The sequence below is a fragment of the Vanellus vanellus genome (assembly GCF_965231255.1).
Source record: "Vanellus vanellus genome assembly, chromosome: 1".
NCBI classification, from domain to species: domain Eukaryota; kingdom Metazoa; phylum Chordata; class Aves; order Charadriiformes; family Charadriidae; genus Vanellus; species Vanellus vanellus.
In genome coordinates this window covers 221985717-222003003 of record NC_138905.1, presented here as the reverse complement: position 1 = coordinate 222003003, position 17287 = coordinate 221985717, and the positions used below count along the sequence as shown (strand labels likewise).

The window sequence follows — 17287 nt, the reverse complement described above, 5'->3', positions numbered from 1 at the left end:
CCTACAGGTTCTGATATGGTCAACCCACCCTTCTTGGACCCCGTCCTCACGGCTGTCAACACCAAAGGGATCCCCCTACTCCAGTTTTACCTGACAGGCTACGATATATTTTAAGGTCCGCAAATCGTCTTCGTTTTAAGAGAAACGATCCCAAGTCCCGGAGCACAACCTGGCAGCCCAGGGCTGAGCTACGGCTCCCGAATGGCTCATACGACAATACACAACCACTTGTGATTTCCTTGGTAACTCCATCCGTCTTCCTCTCCTGTTCTTAGTGACTACGTTGAAATGGACCTTCTTCCCAGGCACTTCATCGGATAGCGCCTTCATGCGCTCCCAGCGACCCCCAGCAAGCCCCTTCCTCTCCACTCGCTGCACACACCTTCAGCCTTTCTCAAAGAAGTTTACCAGAGGACCACAAATGCCAGATGCAAGGTGGTCTAGGGGTGAAAGCGGAGGTGACCATGTCAGAACTACTAACAACCCTTTACACCGGTTCCCCCCAGCGATAAGGACCATTTCCTTAGCTCTCCAGAGAGCTGGGAGGCGCACGTTTAATAAGCACAGATATCATCTCTTACGGGCAAAATCTGGTGTTCCTAAAGCCCGTTTGGGGCTGCGCTCCAGCTCTGTACACAGGAAGGACTCACTGCTCGAATATCAACGCGCTGCACATTCAGCCTCCCTCTCCCGTCATCTTTCAATCTCCCCTCCTGCTTTTGGGATGTGCCATCCCCTCCGGGCACTTCTGCACCAGCCAGACGTTCCTGGAATCACAAGTATTGATCGCACCTATCCAATTAGCAGGTAATGGGAACTGAAGCAAATCAGCCTTTAGGAAAGGTAACGGCGCCATCAAAATACAGAGTAACCGTGTAAAGCATGTGAACGTCATTGGAATAAGGAAGGGACTTGCAAAATGGGATGGCAGTGACAAAGCACGGTGTAGCAGTCTGGGCAAGGACCTCAGGTTTCCCAGGGAGAAGAGGTGTGACTAACTCCCAGCTCAGAGGGTGGCTGGGGGTTCATAGGATCATAGAATCACAGAAGGGTTTGGGTGGGAAGGGACCTTGAAGACCACCCAGTGCCACCCCCTGCCCTGGGCAGGGCCACCTCCCCCCAGCCCAGGGTGCTCCCAGCCCCGTCCAACCCGGCCTTGAACACCTCCAGGGATGGGGCACCACAGCTCCTCGGGGCACCCTGCGCCGGGGGCTCACCACCCCCACAGCCAACAATTTCTTCCTCGGATCTCATCTCAATCTCCCCTCTGTCAGTGTCAAACCGTTCCCCCTCGTCCCACGGCTCCCCTCCCTGATCCAGAGTCCCTTCCCAGCTCTCCTGGAGCCCCTTTAGGCACTGGAAGGGGCTCGGAGGTCTCCCCGGAGCCTTCTCCTCTCCAGGCTGACCCCCCCACCTCTCCCAGCCTGTCCTCCCAGCAGAGGGGCTCCAGCCCTTCCAGCAGCTCCGGGGCCCCCTCTGGCCCCGCTCCAACAGCTCCATGTCCTCCCTATGTTGGGGGCTCCAGAGCTGGAGGCAATATTCCAGGTGGGGTCAATGGAAGAAGCTCTGGTGAAGGTGCTAGAGAAGGCAGAAGGCATCTTTCTCTTTGGCACCAGCTCAAGCGGTCAATTATTAATAAAGAGGTGGGGGTTAAACGAAGGATTCTCTGGCCCACATGTCTCCTGTGTTCCTCCTCTTGCTGGCCGGTGTCAGGGCAGAACAACACCCTGCAGTGGACACCCAGCGGGAGCGGGACACCACCAGGACGCTGAGCTGGTCCAGGCAGGCAGGCTTCCCTCCATAGCTCACCTGCGCTCAACAGCCTCAACAAGGCGAGTTTTAATTTGCTGATCAAGTTTTCATTAGATTAGAGGCAGAGCCTATTCATCAGCGCGAATATAAATCTAAATTGACCCTGGTGATGACTCAGAGGGCAACGCTTAACTGAAGTTCGCCGGGCAGTTTAATCGATTGGAGAAAGTGCTTTCTGCCTTTAATGGCTGCACCAACATATTGTTAAATAAATAAATACATACATACAATACAGGGGGCGGGGAAATCGATGGCGAGGTGGCTGGACGTGACCGGGGCTGCGTCAGGAGAGACGCCGTGCCTGGACCAACGCGCCGGCAGCTGGGGTTGGTGAACCAAGAAGTCCAGTGATCCCCATGACCGTGAGTTACCAGCACAATGCGAAAGCCTTGACGCGGTTTGATATGCGGCCGCCCCGAGCTCTGGCAGGAGCCACAGGGACCGCCCGGACACAAAGAAGATCCCGCGTGTGGCTATATCTTAACTCTCTGTGAAGCCCAGCGGGGGCAGGAGGGCTGGGAGGAGCTGCTCTTTACGCTCCAGCCCCTGTTCTCTCCCTCTTTTTCCCCAGATAAGGTCTAAATGTGGATGCGCGCCTTCCCAGGGATATTTTTACGCCTACCCGTGGCACAGAAAGCAGGGCAGCCACGGCATTCCCTCACTGCGTGGCGGTTTGTTATTGACCCAGACGAAAATGAACCTCCCCCCCCCCCAAAAAAGGGGATAAAAAGAGAGATTACAGAATCCAAAAAGAAAAAAAAATATCTTGAAGGGTGATAATTGTTATATTGTTCACAACATTCTTCTCTGACTCACGTGGTGAAGGCACAGCACCGCGGGCGCGTGCCCCCGGCCACCGGGGCAGGAGAGTCGAGCGGAGCCTTGCTGCCTGCGTGCGGCGGTAGGAAAACGCGCCCAGAGGGGGTTTCTGTGGCTCGGAGAGGTGCAGCGACCTGCTCAGCTGGAGACACCTCATCGTGCCCGACCTGCAGCCCATCGGACGCCGTTCACCCCTCCAAAAGGGAGCTCGCTCACAGGGGTCTCCGATGGGGACACTGCCGAGGAGCAGCCCGGGGAACAGTTGCCGCTGGCCCGTCCTCGGGTGGGCAAGTACAACACAGGACCGTCCCAGTGGACACTGTCCCTCACAGACACCCAGAAGGGGACTAGTTGAAAGACAACACCCCGGGCTGTAGGACTGAGCCCTCAAAACGTGCTGCCATCACGGCTGAAAACCATGTTTGACTCCTCAGCTCTTTGACAGGCAACGCTACGGGCCATACGTGCCTCCAAAGGCATCCAGATATTTCTCCAGCTCCGCTGCGGACAGCTCTGAATGAGTTGCCTGCAGTGAAAGGAGTGAAAAAAAAATAAAATCACACGGAACAGATGTATGTACCTAATATAGGTAACAAGACTGCGCCAGTTAATCTTGTCATCGCCCATAGACAGAAAGCAGCTCCAGACGGGTCACCCTTCACCGCGAGCCTCCGAACCCACCCACCAGAACATTACTATGCGCGATGTGCCGTTATTACCAAGATAAAACATCTCTAAAGCACCTTCAAAGCACAGTCTAGGCACGCCTGGAAGGGGCACAAGTCCCAGCAATCTACACCGAGGCCGAGCGAGAGCCGCTGCCCAAATCCCCTCCTGAAGGAGGGACGGAGGAGGGCAGGAGGAGGAGGAGGGTAAGGGAAGGGACAAGCACCGCCAGTTCGGGTTCTGCGTGACAGCCTTCGACCCACAGCTCTTTCCATCTACAGAGAAAGAGAAGGAAAAGGAGAGCCGAGGCACAGAGGGGTCACTTGCCATCAGGCGTTCCCAGCAGGAAGGTGTTGAGAAGCAAAGGTGAGGAAAGGCAAAGCGATCCAGACTTGAAGTCGGAGAGAGAAGGAGAAAGGGTGTGCGAGAAGGCAAAGACGCAAAATGAAAACGGAGGAGAGGAGATGTTGGGAAGAGCTGAAAGGAATCATAGAATTGTTTAAGTTGGAAAAGATCTTTAAGATCATTGAGTCCAACCATCAACCTGACACTGCTAAGTTACCACTAACCCATGTCCCTCAGCACCACGTCTACACGTCTTTTAAATCCCTCCAGGGATGGTGACTCCACCACTCCCCTGGACAGCCTGTTCTAATGCCGGACAACCCTTTCGGTGAAAAAATTGTCCCTAATATCCACCCTAAACCTCTCCTGGCACAACTTGAGGCCTTTTCCTCTTGTCCTATCAGAGGCTGAAGCCCCTGATGGAACAAGAACACGTATGACCGGGAGGTGCTTATACCATGAGCTGGATGAACCTGCAGGACTCATTTAAAAGCACATGGAAGGAACGGTTGACCAGCACGGAGCATCAGGGTTGTGTCCTGCTGCTCTAAGAGAAAGTGAAGCAGTCCATACAGAAGAACGCACATCGGCGAGGGGAGACGGGGACAAGCTTCCAAGCGAAAGCACTCGTTCAAATCCAGAAAGGCTCTTCAGGTGGAACTGCTCCTGTCCCTCCTCCCACCTTCCCTGAGGGTATCGCCCTAAGACCCACGGACAGCTGCTCACGGTATCTGGGGTGAGAGTGAAGGGCTCATTTATGGGTAAAACTAGACGGGTGTGTGAAAAAAGAGGTCTGTGAAGAAAGGGGGAAGATGGACAGGAGCACTGTAGCTGTGTTTTAGTAAAGGGGCAAAAGGGCAGCTGGAAGGAAGAGGATTGACTGCGAAACCTGAGAAAACGCGCACAAAGTTACTGAGAGCAGGCAGGCGTGTGGAGCCACCCCCCCCTGCTGAGCCCCATGTGTCTCTGTCCCAGCAAACAGAGACCCCACTGCGACGGAGACCCCACGGCAGCCAAGTCCCTGGCGGAGGGTGCCCCGAGGAGCTGTGGTGCCCCATCCCTGGAGGGGTTCAAGGCCGGGTTGGATGGGGCTGGGAGCGACCTGGGCTGGGGGGAGGGGGCCCTGCCCGGGGCAGGGGGTGGCACTGGGTGGTCTTCAAGGTCCCTTCCCACCCAAACCCTTCTGTGATTCTGTGATTCTCCCAGCCCCCTGCGGATACATGGAGCATTTATAACGGGTACCAGGGACCGGCGGGACTCCTGGCTTCCTGATATCTCATCTAAATCTCCCCTCTTCCGGTTTGAAGCCATTCTCCCTCGTCCTATCACTCCATGCCCTTGTAAAAAGTCCCTCCCCAGCTCTCCTGGAGCCCCTTTAGGCACTGGAGGGTCACTGGAAGGAGCACAGCGGGCGCTCCTCCCCACCACCTCAGCTAGGTGGAAGCCCTAAACCCACGCTGTGACCCGCTCCCTCCCCGCCGGACGGGGCATCGATGGGGAGGAAGGAAAGCAGAACCTGGGCTCCGTGTTTTATACCTGCCCAAACTCATCCCACCGGGGCCGGGAGCTCCCATGCCGCTCTCTCTGTGCCTCAGTTTCCCCTTCGGCACAACCAGCTCTCCACCTCACACGGGGCTGCGAGGATGACCCAATCCTTCACCGCCGGGTTATTTTCATCATTATTATGAAAAACAGAGTAGCTGTACGCAGAAAAGGTCACTACGCCGCAAACGGCCAGACACACAGCCTGCTACGGCCCTAACTGCCTTGGGTTTTTGTGTACGACAGCTTCGTTGCCTATTTTAACAAAGGCACAAAACCCACAAAGCTCTCAGTAAGCATTTAATTAAAGCTTAATTACTATAAATATGTTAAATGTGCAAAGCCAGCAGGTGCAGCCAAGAGAAAGAAGCCCCTAGCAGTGTTTTTCACACAGGCTATAAATCCTCCCTTTTAAAACTGATGTCTTTCCAGGAGAATTAAGAAACCGCTTCAAAATAGGTCTTGAAACTCAGAAGAACTACGAAGACTGAAAATGGGACAGAGCAGGAGTCACTCCCGCTGAAAAACGTGAATGAAAATCAGGCCTTAACGGAAACGCACCGTTACGGCACAGCAGCGCAGACTACATACAGTGAGTTATACCCTATTACGCTTCGACTAAAACCGGCGTCACTGCCCCACCAGTGATGTCAAAGCTATGGGAAATCCCCCCAGCAATGGGAATTGCAGCGTAAAAGCTTCCTTCGCCACCCCAGCCGACCTGTCTTTCGCCCACAACTTCACAGAGCCGAGGAATTAGGAGCTGGACTCCCACTCATGTGAAAGAAGCAGCATAAATGAATCTATCCGCACTTCAGGATGGGTCTGAAACAAGGTAATAATGGAATTAGAAGAAGAAATAAAAGGAACGCAGCTCTTTCAATGATATTTTTATATCATCTAGATTACTTCAATGAAGTGGTTTTAAAACACAAACACCAAAATTAGACCCCAGACCGAAGTGTTTGGTCACTTCCCTTTATTTTTCTATAACTATGACCGCAGCAGTGCTGGGGGCTGGACGTGTGGGCACCGTGTGCCCCGGGACTCCGCAGTGCCAGAGGGAGCCCGGCTGATGCACAGCCGGACACGGGGAATAAGGGACACCAGAAAAACAGACATAACCCCTCCCGGCCGCCGGGCAGGGACCAGAGCGGATCCCAGGCATCCCGGTAGCCCGGTCCCTGTCTGCTAGATCCCAAACTGCCCCGGGCTGAGCTGTAGCTGGCGAGGGAGGGATGGAGAGCAGCGCTGGGGAGAAGGACGTGGGGGTGTTGGTGGGTGAGAAGCCCCCCAGGAGCCGGCAGTGTGCGCTGGCAGCCCAGCGAGTCCCCGGCACCCCGGGCTGCATCCCCCGCAGCGTGGCCAGCAGGGCCAGGGGGGGCTGTGCCCCTCTGCTGCGCTCTGCTCTGCTCTGGGGAGACCCCCCCCCAGTGCTGCCTCCAGCTCGGGGGCCTCAGCACAGGAGAGACATGGAGCTGGTGGAGCGGGGCCACAGGGGGCCCCGGAGCTGCTGGGAGGGCTGGAGCCCCTCTGCTGGGAGGACAGGCTGGGAGAGGTGGGGGGGTCAGCCTGGAGAAGAGAAGGCTCCGGGGAGACCTCCGAGCCCCTTCCAGTGCCTAAAGGGGCTCCAGGAGAGCTGGGGAGGGACTCTGGGTCAGGGAGGGGAGTGATGGGACGAGGGGGAACAGTTTTACACTGAAAGAGGGGAGATTGAGATGAGATCAGAGGAAGAAATTGTTGCCTGGGGGGGTGGTGAGCCCCTGGCACAGGGTGCCCCGAGAAGCTGTGGCTGCCCCATCTCTGGAGGTGTTCAAGGCCGGGTTGGACGGGGCTGGGAGCAACCTGGGCTGGGGGGAGGGGGCCCTGCCCGGGGCAGGGGGTGGCACTGGGTGGTCTTCAAGGTCCCTTCCCACCCAAACCCTTCCGTGATTCCGCGATTCTATGGGCTGCCAAAGCCGAGCTGCAATCGCGCTGCGCATGTGCGGCTCAGAGCAGGACGCTCGGCAGATCAAGGTGCCAGCCGGGACTAGAAACACTCCGGGTTTGCAGAAGAGCCGTCCCTCGGAGCATGGGTGATGGGAGAGAAGCTCCTCCTGCCCAGAACTGGAGCTGCTGGAAGTGCCAGTGCCTCTCCCAGCTCACAGGGCGCTGTGAGGCTCAACTCCCCGGGATTAGCAACCTTCGGGAGCCCATAGGGAAAGGCTCTACTGCAGCGTGACATCGAGCCCTGACCCCGCTCCTCCCCAGCTACGCACCCGTCTCCCCTCCGACACCCGGAGGGAAGAAGGTACCAGAACACTTCTTAATGCCTTGATGAGTTTTGGATACGGGACGTTTTCAAGAGGAAGAGAATGATCGTTGTTTTGTTGTAAAACAGAAAAACAGACCCCAAACTTCCCTGCCGGCACATGGGATTTTATCTTGTAGCTGATGGCAACTGACAAACATCATTAATGCAGTGCCTCTGAAATTAAATTAAACATATGGACTGTGGCTGTCTAATTGGAAGAGTGAGGGCTGTGAAAATTGGGAAACATTACAAGGTGAAAGGACAGGTCACCGAAATCTCCAGCAGCACAGCTGAGACTTGAAAAAAAAAAAAAAAAAAAAGCTCTACTCTGAAAAACGACTTTGGAAAGACAGCAATTTGGGGCTGAAGGCTTCCTTTTTCTCAGCGCTTCTAAGCTGAAATCGCTCATTCCGGCTCGCCGGCGCCACAGCCCCCTGAAGCCACGCTGGGTAACTTGTGCAGGTATCAACGACCTTAGAAACAGAAGCGGTCACAGAGGCGGCAGGTTAAACGCCACGCAGTGACCTTGTTCCTGCTGCGGGCTCGCGGCAGGCGCAGACCCCGGCTCGGCCGGCTGCTCTCGGCCGTCCCCGAGCCGCTCGTTACCTCTCTTCTGAAGGACGAGCCCGGCTCTCCTCCCCCGGAGGCTCTTTGACTGATGGGCTGAGAACCAAAAGTCATAACAACTTATAATCCACCAAATCAGCTGCTGTGGCCGGATAAACCAATTTCACATCATCGCTCTTTACGGAGGGACCACGCTGTAAAAAAAGAAACCAAACCCCAATCCCGCATCCTACTGCAAAGCAGAGCAAGTCATTATTTAGACTAGTTCCAACCTAACGTATGTGAAAGGATTGCAAGCGATCCAGAAAACCAGCAGGCACTCCGGCTTCGGGAGGGGAAAAGCTAATGAACGTTTAAAACTCTGCAGGCAAACCCGCGCCAGCGAGCCAAAGCCATCAGCGCCCCAGGCTCTGCCTTCGCCACATCCACCGCACACGCAGCGCCCAGTTCTGCCGGCTTGGGGTTAAAAGGGTCACCCCGTGGGCTACGTCCGCGAGCAAACCATTTGTAGGGAATGCCAAACGCTCCGCGCGTCATGTTCCAGCTCGAGAGGCTCCCCAGCCCGCAGCGAGACCCCACTGCCGACGTGACAAAGCCGGAAACGGGATGGAGAGCCAAACCCAGGGCTGGCACCACCCCAGCGCTACCGACGGAGCCGCTACAGCAGGAGGAGGGCTGGCTTGCGTTCATGTTTGCCCCCGTGAAGCATCTAATTATTCTCCCGCTATATCGCTGGAGACGAGTCCCACCGAGCTTCAGATATTCGAGGACTTCTTAAATTTTCAATTAAAGTCAGGGCTCATCCAAAATGTGGGAAAAATAAACACAACTCGCCCAACACAGCCAAAAGCTTTTTGTTTCGCCGGGTACCCAAATGAGACACGCCGTGGCTATCGCTCTGCCAGTCTGTCACGAGGCACCAGCCCGGGTGCTGGACGCCTCTTACCGCCGAGATGTTTTCATCAGCATTTCTACCTGATTTTAGGTAATGATTGTACCACGAACGGCCTTTCTCCCTGCCTCCTCTTCGCCTTTGCAACCCGGGGAGCCCTGTTCTGCTCCACCAGTCACTTGGAATGGTCAACAGTCGTCACACTCCATTGCTGACCATTGTCCGCCGGCAAAGGTGGGAGGCTCCCGAGCCCGTCCCTCTGCGGAGGGGCAAACAACGGGGCCCGTTGCTGCTCGGACATCAAAGTTAAACAAACAGTCCCGAGCCCTCGCCTCTGTGCCCGTCTTAAGGAGCTCCCCGAGGAGGTCACGACTTTCAGCTTGTCATAGCACACATCAAAGTTTGCACCACACACGAACTCGGCACACGGATTCGAATCGTGTCGCCCGAGAGCGGATATTCAGCCTTTGTGCGCCGCTTTAATCCTGTGTTTTCCCAAGTAATTAGGCTTTTTTGCTTATGAACTTGTGACTAAGTAAAGCATCCCTGAGAGGTTGTAACATCAAAGCTCATTCTCCCGTCTGTCCCACGTTTTCCAAAATTGGATTTCTTTTTCTCTTTTTTTTCCTTAAATAAAAAACTAATTGAATTTAGTTGTAGACTGAATACATTTAAGAGTGTCTTTAAAAGGTTACAAGAAGCCACGGCGATCAGCATGGGAACTAAGGAGGGAGGGCACAGCGTTCAGCCTTTTTGCTTCATAAAGGCCTCGCATGAAAGACCCAGCGACGGCCCCGCCAGCCAGGAGGGACGCGGCGGCTCCTACGGGAGCTACTGCTGATGGTGGGGTGTTCCGCTGCCTACCCCAAGGACATCCCAAGGTCACGGACTCATCGGAGGCCAAAACCTACTCCTGCCAATTCAGCAGCCGCCTCTCCGGCGCTGCAGAGCCGCCCACCTCCGTCTCCCACACGAGGCACCGGGCAAAGGAAGGGTGAAGAGCCCCCACGGGTTTAGCTCGATGACACATCCCAAACCAGCCCAAACTCTCTGGAAAGGCTCTGTGTTGCTCAGTATGACTTTACCCACAGCAGGAGGGCGGCTGGGGAGTGACCCACCCACCCCGTGACCACGGACACCGAGACAAACGTACCTGGAGTTTCTGCTGATGGCTGCCACCATGAGAGCGGTCCAGCCCAGCTTGTGCCTGGCGTTCACGTCTGCGCCTTCCACCAACAACCTGGGCACAAGAGAGACACAGTCAGGAAGAAGACGCGGAGAAATCATCCCGAGCGGGCTGGAGCTAATGACGGAAAGTGGAATGTTTCACTTCGCCGGCAGCTGCTCCAGCGCAGCCTGGAAGACCCAACAGGAAAAGCTGATTCAACGCAGTTTTTCATCGGCTGCCGAACTGCAACGACCTGGGAGGTGACAACAAGCACGGGCCTTTCAAATGGGGCAATGCCATCCAGTTTGATTTCTTTATTTTTTATTTCTCTCTTCTATTCAGTCTAACAGCCGAAGAACCCACCAGCAGCAGGACGGAGAGCAAAGCTGATTAACCTACACCCTGATGACAGGGTCGGATCTTCAGGCTGCAGGGGAACCATTAGGGCTTCCAAAAAAGCTCGGCAGATCTCCCGAGCCCATGTCAACAGGAGATGTTTTACTGTTTTCTCACACGACATGAGAACAAATCAGAGAATGGTCAGGGTTGGAAGTGACCTCTGGAGATCATCTAGTCCAATCCCCGGTGACAAAAATGAGACAAACACAAAAAGTACAAGGCATCAAGCTACCCTTGGTGCTTTCTCTGCAACATTTTCTCAGCCTTTGCACCGTTTCCCCAATCCCTCCTTGGCATCTCTGAGCAACTTTGCTCCTACGTGGCTTCTGATGGCTCTTATACTGCTCAGACTCTAAAGCACCACGAGGCTTCTCCAGCCCTTCTGCATCCTCTGGTCCTGCAGCAGCAACACTATTACCCTTAGCACCAGATTCCAGGCAGAACCTCACAACAGCGATACTTCACAGAGACAGACAAACTCACCCAACCCTTCTCTTTCTCATGGGCAACCACTGGATCAGAGAATCACAGGATGGTTTGGGTGGAAGGGACCTTGAAGCCCCCCCAGTGCCACCCCTGCCCCGGGCAGGGCCCCCTCCCCCCAGCCCAGGGTGCTCCCAGCCCCGTCCAACCCGGCCTTGAACACCCCCAGGGATGGGGCACCACAGCTCCTCGGGGCACCCTGCGCCAGGGGCTCACCGCCCCCACAGCCAAGAAGTTCTTCCCAATATCTCATCTCAATGTCCCCTCTGTCAGTGTCAAACCATTCCCCCTTGTCCCACGGCTCCCCTCCCTGATCCAGAGTCCCTCCCCAGCTCTCCTGGAGCCCCTTTAGGCACTGGAAGGGGCTCGGAGGTCTCCCCGGAGCCTTCTCTTCTCCAGGCTGACCCCCCACCTCTCCCAGCCCGTCCTCCCAGCAGAGGGGCTCCGGCCCTCCCAGCAGCTCCGGGGCCTCCTCTGGACTCCAGATGACCTCCCCCAGCCAAGCCATGTGAATACCAGCATCCCAGCCCGCCCCAGCTGCCCCCGCTCCCCCAGCTAACAGCAAGGGACAGGTCCTTGCAGAAGCCAATTCAGCTCATCCTAAACCGAGTGCCAAACCCATCTGGTGTGGAATGGTACGGAATGGCAGCCTGGAACTGCCGATCCCTCCGTGAGGCCATTACCGCGCGGCACATCTTCCGTACCGCCGTAACAGGGAAGAGCCGCCGTTAAACACCGCGCTGTGGGAGACACAAGTGAAAACACAAGCCAGGTTTCACCCGTGCAAGCGCTACACTAAAGTCTTTAAAATCCCCCCAGATCCAGGGATAAGGGAGCCGGCGGCAGCTGCGGCTGCGCGCATGCACTGAAAAAGCCAGACCGCTTCTTCCAGAAATTAGGGAGGTACAGGTCTGAATGTGGCGATCCTTTTCAAATTAGTGGCCCTCAGCCTGCTGCGGCGGTCAGTCTGTCAGGTGGTTAATAAAAAAAGCTGGAATTAGCGAAAAGGAGCTAAACGCACCGTATTCCTCTTCCCACAGCTGGAAGGAACGCACAGGAAAACACGAACGCCGTCCCAGCTGCACACAAGGTCTCTGCAAACCCTCCTCCACCCGGTCAAAAGTCCTCACGGTGGTTTCAGTACAAACTTATCCCAAGGAACAAATACACTCGTGCAATCTTGATGTTACTTCCAGCCAGCGACACCAACGCCTCAGTGCTGGCTCACGTCTCGAACACAGTTGAACGCGGTTCTCTCCCCACCGACCTGAGAAACCACCCAGGTAATTGCCATCCTAATTAGACGCCTAAAATGATGCGCATCCCCCTCCCGCCGAACGTTTTGCCCCGTCAGACTCAGGCTGGGGCGGGTGGGAGAGAACAGGCGGGCGACTTCGGCCAAGCTCCACGCAGAAGGATGTCGGGTGACTCTCCTGACCCAACCGGAGGTGTGACACGGGTACAGGCAGGCAACGAGACCATCCCCTTTCGACAGGGGGGGTAGCCAGCGGGGCTGCCCTGCTACTGAGATCCCATAGCTAAAAAAACAGGATAATAACTGGCGGCCTTTATTCACAGCTCCCAACCGCGGTTCAGGAGGCCACGACCGCTGTAAAGTGATCCACAGCACCAACAGAACATTTATATTCTCTTTACCAGGGCTACAATTAAAACATTAATGGTAATGAGCTATTGGGCAGGTAAACAATAGGTCCTTGCTCCAAAAAAGATTGATACTTGCTACCACACGGTAGCAGAGGAACAAATTTTCATGCTGAGCCCTTGCCAGATCCGTGCCCACAGATCTGCACAGCGCTAACTCCGGGCAGGCTGCAGCTCCTGCGGCATCAACGCCTCCGGCAAAATGCAGTCTGAGGCGCTGCCCAGGAGCAGCCGTGGCTCCCCCAGGAGAATCGTAGAATCACGGGATGGTTTGGGTGGGAAGGGACCTTGAAGCCCCCCCAGTGCCACCCCTGCCCTGGGCAGGGCCACCTCCCCCCAGCCCAGGTTGCTCCCAGCCCCATCCAACCCGGCCTTGAACCCCTCCAGGGATGGGGCAGCCACAGCTTCTCGGGGCACCCTGCGCCAGGGGCTCACCGCCCCCACAGCCCACAAGTTCTTCCCCATATCTCATCTCAATCTCCCCTCTTCCAGTGTCAAACCATTCCCCCTGGTCCCACGGCTCCCCTCCCTGACCCAGAGTCCCCCCCCAGCTCTCCCGGAGCCCCTTTAGGCACTGGAAGGGGCTCTGAGGTCTCCCTGGAGCCTTCTCTTCTCCAGGCTGACCCCCCCCACCTCTCTCAGCATAAAGTCCTTCCGCTTTCTCCTTCTTCCAGCACCTCCCCACTGAATTCAGACGCTCTGAATGCAGCCTCAGAGCGCTCCCAGACAGCAGGTTGCCTAAAGGGGGAACATCCCCGCAGCCGCAGAGCTCTCCTGTCCCTGTGCTGCAGGACGAGCCAGGACACACAGGGGGTGGCAGATTGCTATCTTCAGGGATCAGCTCCCGCCGCGGCTCTGCATACGGAGGGTGTTTGCACTCACAACAGAGATAAGCCAGTCTGACACAGACCCACGGCCGCAGCGATTGCCTGCGCTGGCTTGGAGGGACGCTGCCCGCAGGAGAAATCCACACCGCGGCTCCATCTGTGCCGCCATGTGCGCCGCATCCCGCCCAGGCAGGGAAAAGATGCTCTTTTGGGTGAAAAACCCCTCGCTTGCTGCCGCTGCAGGGGCCAGCGCCAGCCCAGCTCCCCCAGACACCACGGGGAGCTGTCGCCCAGCCAGCGAGAGACGGGGCAAACCTCCACCGAGACCTTCCCCTCCTCCTTCCCACCCACCCCAAGTGCTTTGGAAAATCCCTTCACAGCCACTGCGACGCCCCGTCACCGTCGGCGCTTTCTCCCAGAGCGGGGCGGAAAGATGTGGGCAAGTTATTTCTGAATTTAATTCTATTTATATGGCCGTTTGAAAGCGCTCTGAAGGCAGGAACTGCAGCTCACCCCTTTTCTGCAGTGTGTCGATCCGACACCCTACTGGCCACATAAAATCCAGCGAATAAAGGGAAAACGTCACTGCAACGGAGAGGGAGGCTGACAGGGAAGGCAGGAGAGGCAGGGGAGAGGCACGAAGCCTCCCGAGGAAGGAAGGCATCAGCGAAGCAGGGACGAAGGCAGCAGTAACCCTGCGGGAACGTTTGCCCCACGGCTGAAACCTCACAGCCCAACACCTACCGCTGACTAACACCTTTAACGGGGGGGGGTGTAGGTAATTAATGTACTTCACACAGCATTAGCCCCATTCGCTTTTCAAAGATGCAAACAGACCGTCCTGGTCGCCTTCCACCCGCCACCGCGTCGCTCTGCTGCAAAAGCTCGGTCGGAACTTCCATATTCAGTAAATTGGGTCGTCAATTTTAACATCTGTTTTCTCCTCGGTGGGAACTGCAGCTCCACACTTGAGCATCTCCTCGTGAGAGAGAGGAGGGGACGGCCGCCTGCACTCGGAGCGCTCTGGAGCCACCAAAAACGACATTTTAACTCTCCGGAAGGCTTTTTTTTTTTTCCCTACAGATGTACTGGAAGGGCATGTTAAACAATGAATTATCTTCGTTCTTAGATAAAAAAAAAAAATAAAAAATGAAATAAGATCCTAGGGCAGCAGCCAAGCCTGGTAAAACACAGCGCGCCCAACAGGAAGGATGCCGGAGCCTCTGCTGCGGGATTCGATTACAGGCTCGGGGCTAAGATACTAGAATTCATCAAGTAGTTTTCCATTCAGGAATCCAGATAATCGCAAGCATCTGGAACGCCGCGTGACCCAGCCTCGCGAGAGAATTACTAGCGGCGCACCGTCTAGCATAGTACGCACTGACATTTCATTTAGGAGCTGGATTTTTTCCTCCCCACCCCCCCGCCCCCCCCCAAATCATCGCAAGACGCTCAGCGACTTAACAGATTTTCTGGACAACTGAACTTTATGTTCAGGGTCTTCAAGCCCATCATTAATTTTTTTCCCTGCCTGATTTAATGGTATGACAATCGATAGAGCGACGACCACTGCTCAGATCCCAGACAGCCAAATGTATTTACCAGCAGGAGTACTTTTTTTTTTTTTTTTTTTAATTAAATAAAATCCTCTGATCAATGTTTAGGATGTTTATCCACATTTTAACCAAAGAAGATCCAGGACACTCGCTTGTACCTTCTAAGGAGTTTCTCACGCGTCTATAGCTCTGTTAGCGCCATTTTCAGCGTTTCTCAAAGGACAATCTGCCCCTCGGCTGCAGCAGTGCCACCACGACGGCGTCACTAGAAGAACCCCGAGGAAGAGCTGTGCTTTCTCTGTTTGGTGATACGTGTGTGTATTTTAAGGATTTCAGAAAAACCTTGTGGGTTTGTTTTTAGGGTTTTAGGGCAGAAAGTTCATCCGCTTCTCCAGACTCTTCTGGGTGAACAGATTTTCCTGCCGGCTTTTGGACAGTTGGAGCCTGCGAGCGAGCAGCGACGGCTCCGGGTCCCACCGCTCTCCCCGCCGAGCCCCAGCTCCGAGGGCAACCGCAGCGGCCCTCTGCGGAACCGGAGATTCCTCTGGAAAGGAGCGGAGGCCACGGAGCAGCCCGGCGCCCGGCCAGCAGAACATCGCCGCCTGCGCTGGAATTTGCCGGAGGATCCCGGGCAGAGCGGCTTTGTGCGTGCGCCCTATTTTACCTCGAGACGGCAGCTCCCAAAAGCTTCAGCACTTGGAGAAAAAAAGAGAGAATAAGAGCCCAAGTTGGCCGCGGCGAAGAGCCTTCTCCCCCCGCTGCCCCCGGACAGATGTGTCTCCTATTCACCCCGCTGCCGGGGTTCTGGGTGACTGACTCGGTGACACCGCGCTCACAGCCGAGCCCAGAGGGCATGTTTGAGTTTGTGCTCAGCGCCGGCAGCGTGCCCAGCGCTCCTCCCGACAGCTGGAGGAAGAGGAAGCTGGAAACTTGAACTTTCGCAACAACAATAGCTTCTGTTTCTTTCGGCCACTTAAACATTGCCCCCCAGCCCGTCCCCAATATGTCACTGTTTAACTGCAGGGGTGCGGGCACCCTCAGACGCGCTCACCCCCTCGGGACGTGCCCTCCGCTTTGCAGAAGAGGGAGGGAAGAAAAATATCCAAACGCAACAATATCTCCAAACATGAAAGCACAATCCCCGCCAGAGGCCAGGGAAGGGATCTGCCCGCTCAGGGCAACGCGGCGAGCTGCTGAGAAACCTTTGATCTTACAGTCATGGAATCACCGAATGGTTTGGGTTGGAAAGGACCATTAAAGATCACCCAGTGCCACCCCCTGCCCCGGGCAGGGCCCCCTCCCCCCAGCCCAGGTCGCTCCCAGCCCCGTCCAACCCGGCCTTGAACACCTCCAGGGATGGGGCAGCCACAGCTTCTCGGGGCACCCTGCGCCAGGGGCTCACCACCCACACAGTCAAGAACTTCTTCCTCATATCTCATCTAAATGTCCCCTCTGTCAGTGTCAAACCATTCCCCCTCGTCCCACAGCTCCCCTCCCTGACCCAGAGTCCCTCCCCAGCTCTCCTGGAGCCCCTTTAGGCACTGGAAGGGGCTCGGAGGTCTCCCCGGAGCCTTCTCTTCTCCAGGCTGACCCCCCCACCTCTCCCAGCCTGTCCTCCCAGCAGAGGGGCTCCAGCCCTCCCAGCAGCTCCGGGGCCCCCTCTGGCCCCGCTCCACCAGCTCCATGTCTCTCCTGTGCTGAGCCCCCCGAGCTGGAGGCAGCACTGGGGGGGGTCTCCCCAGAGCAGAGCAGAGCAGAGCGCAGCAGAGGGGCACAGTCCCCCCCTCGCCCTGCTGGCCACGCTGCGGGGGATGCAGCCCGGGGTGCCGGGGGCTCGCTGGGCTGCCAGCGCACATTGCTCCTGGGGGGCTTCTCACCCACCAACACCCCCGAGCCCTTCTCCCCGGCGCTGCTCTCCATCCCCCATCCCCACCCTGTATGGACACCGCGGGTCGCCCCCCCCGTGTGCAGGACCCCCCACTTGGCCATGTTGAACCTCATGAGTTCTGAGTTTCAAAAAGGAAACTGAGCTCCCAGATGAGAGCGGGGCTGAGGGCACAGGGGGTGGGCGAAAGCACGGAAGGCAAGAACAGACACGATGGGGAAAGCCCAACGTAGCACAACGCAAACGTGAAGAGACTGTTACAGAGACAGCGAGATGCCGGTCTCCACCCCACGCCTACGCAGCCTGAGAGATGCTCCAACACTATGAGTAGATTTTGTTTTTCAAAACAGGCTAAAAAAGGGAGAAAAGGA

The 17287-nt window shown here is 56.2% G+C and overlaps 1 protein-coding gene across 1 annotated transcript in view; it reads right to left on the bottom strand.

Moving 5' to 3' along the window:
- CLPB (ClpB family mitochondrial disaggregase) overlaps positions 1-17287 on the bottom strand; it is a 96620-nt gene that overhangs the window by 65757 nt on the left and 13576 nt on the right. Inside the window, exon 3 of the mRNA XM_082482009.1 lies at positions 10090-10176. Coding sequence (XP_082338135.1) covers positions 10090-10176 — 87 coding nt within the window. The remainder of the gene's footprint in view (positions 1-10089; positions 10177-17287) is intronic.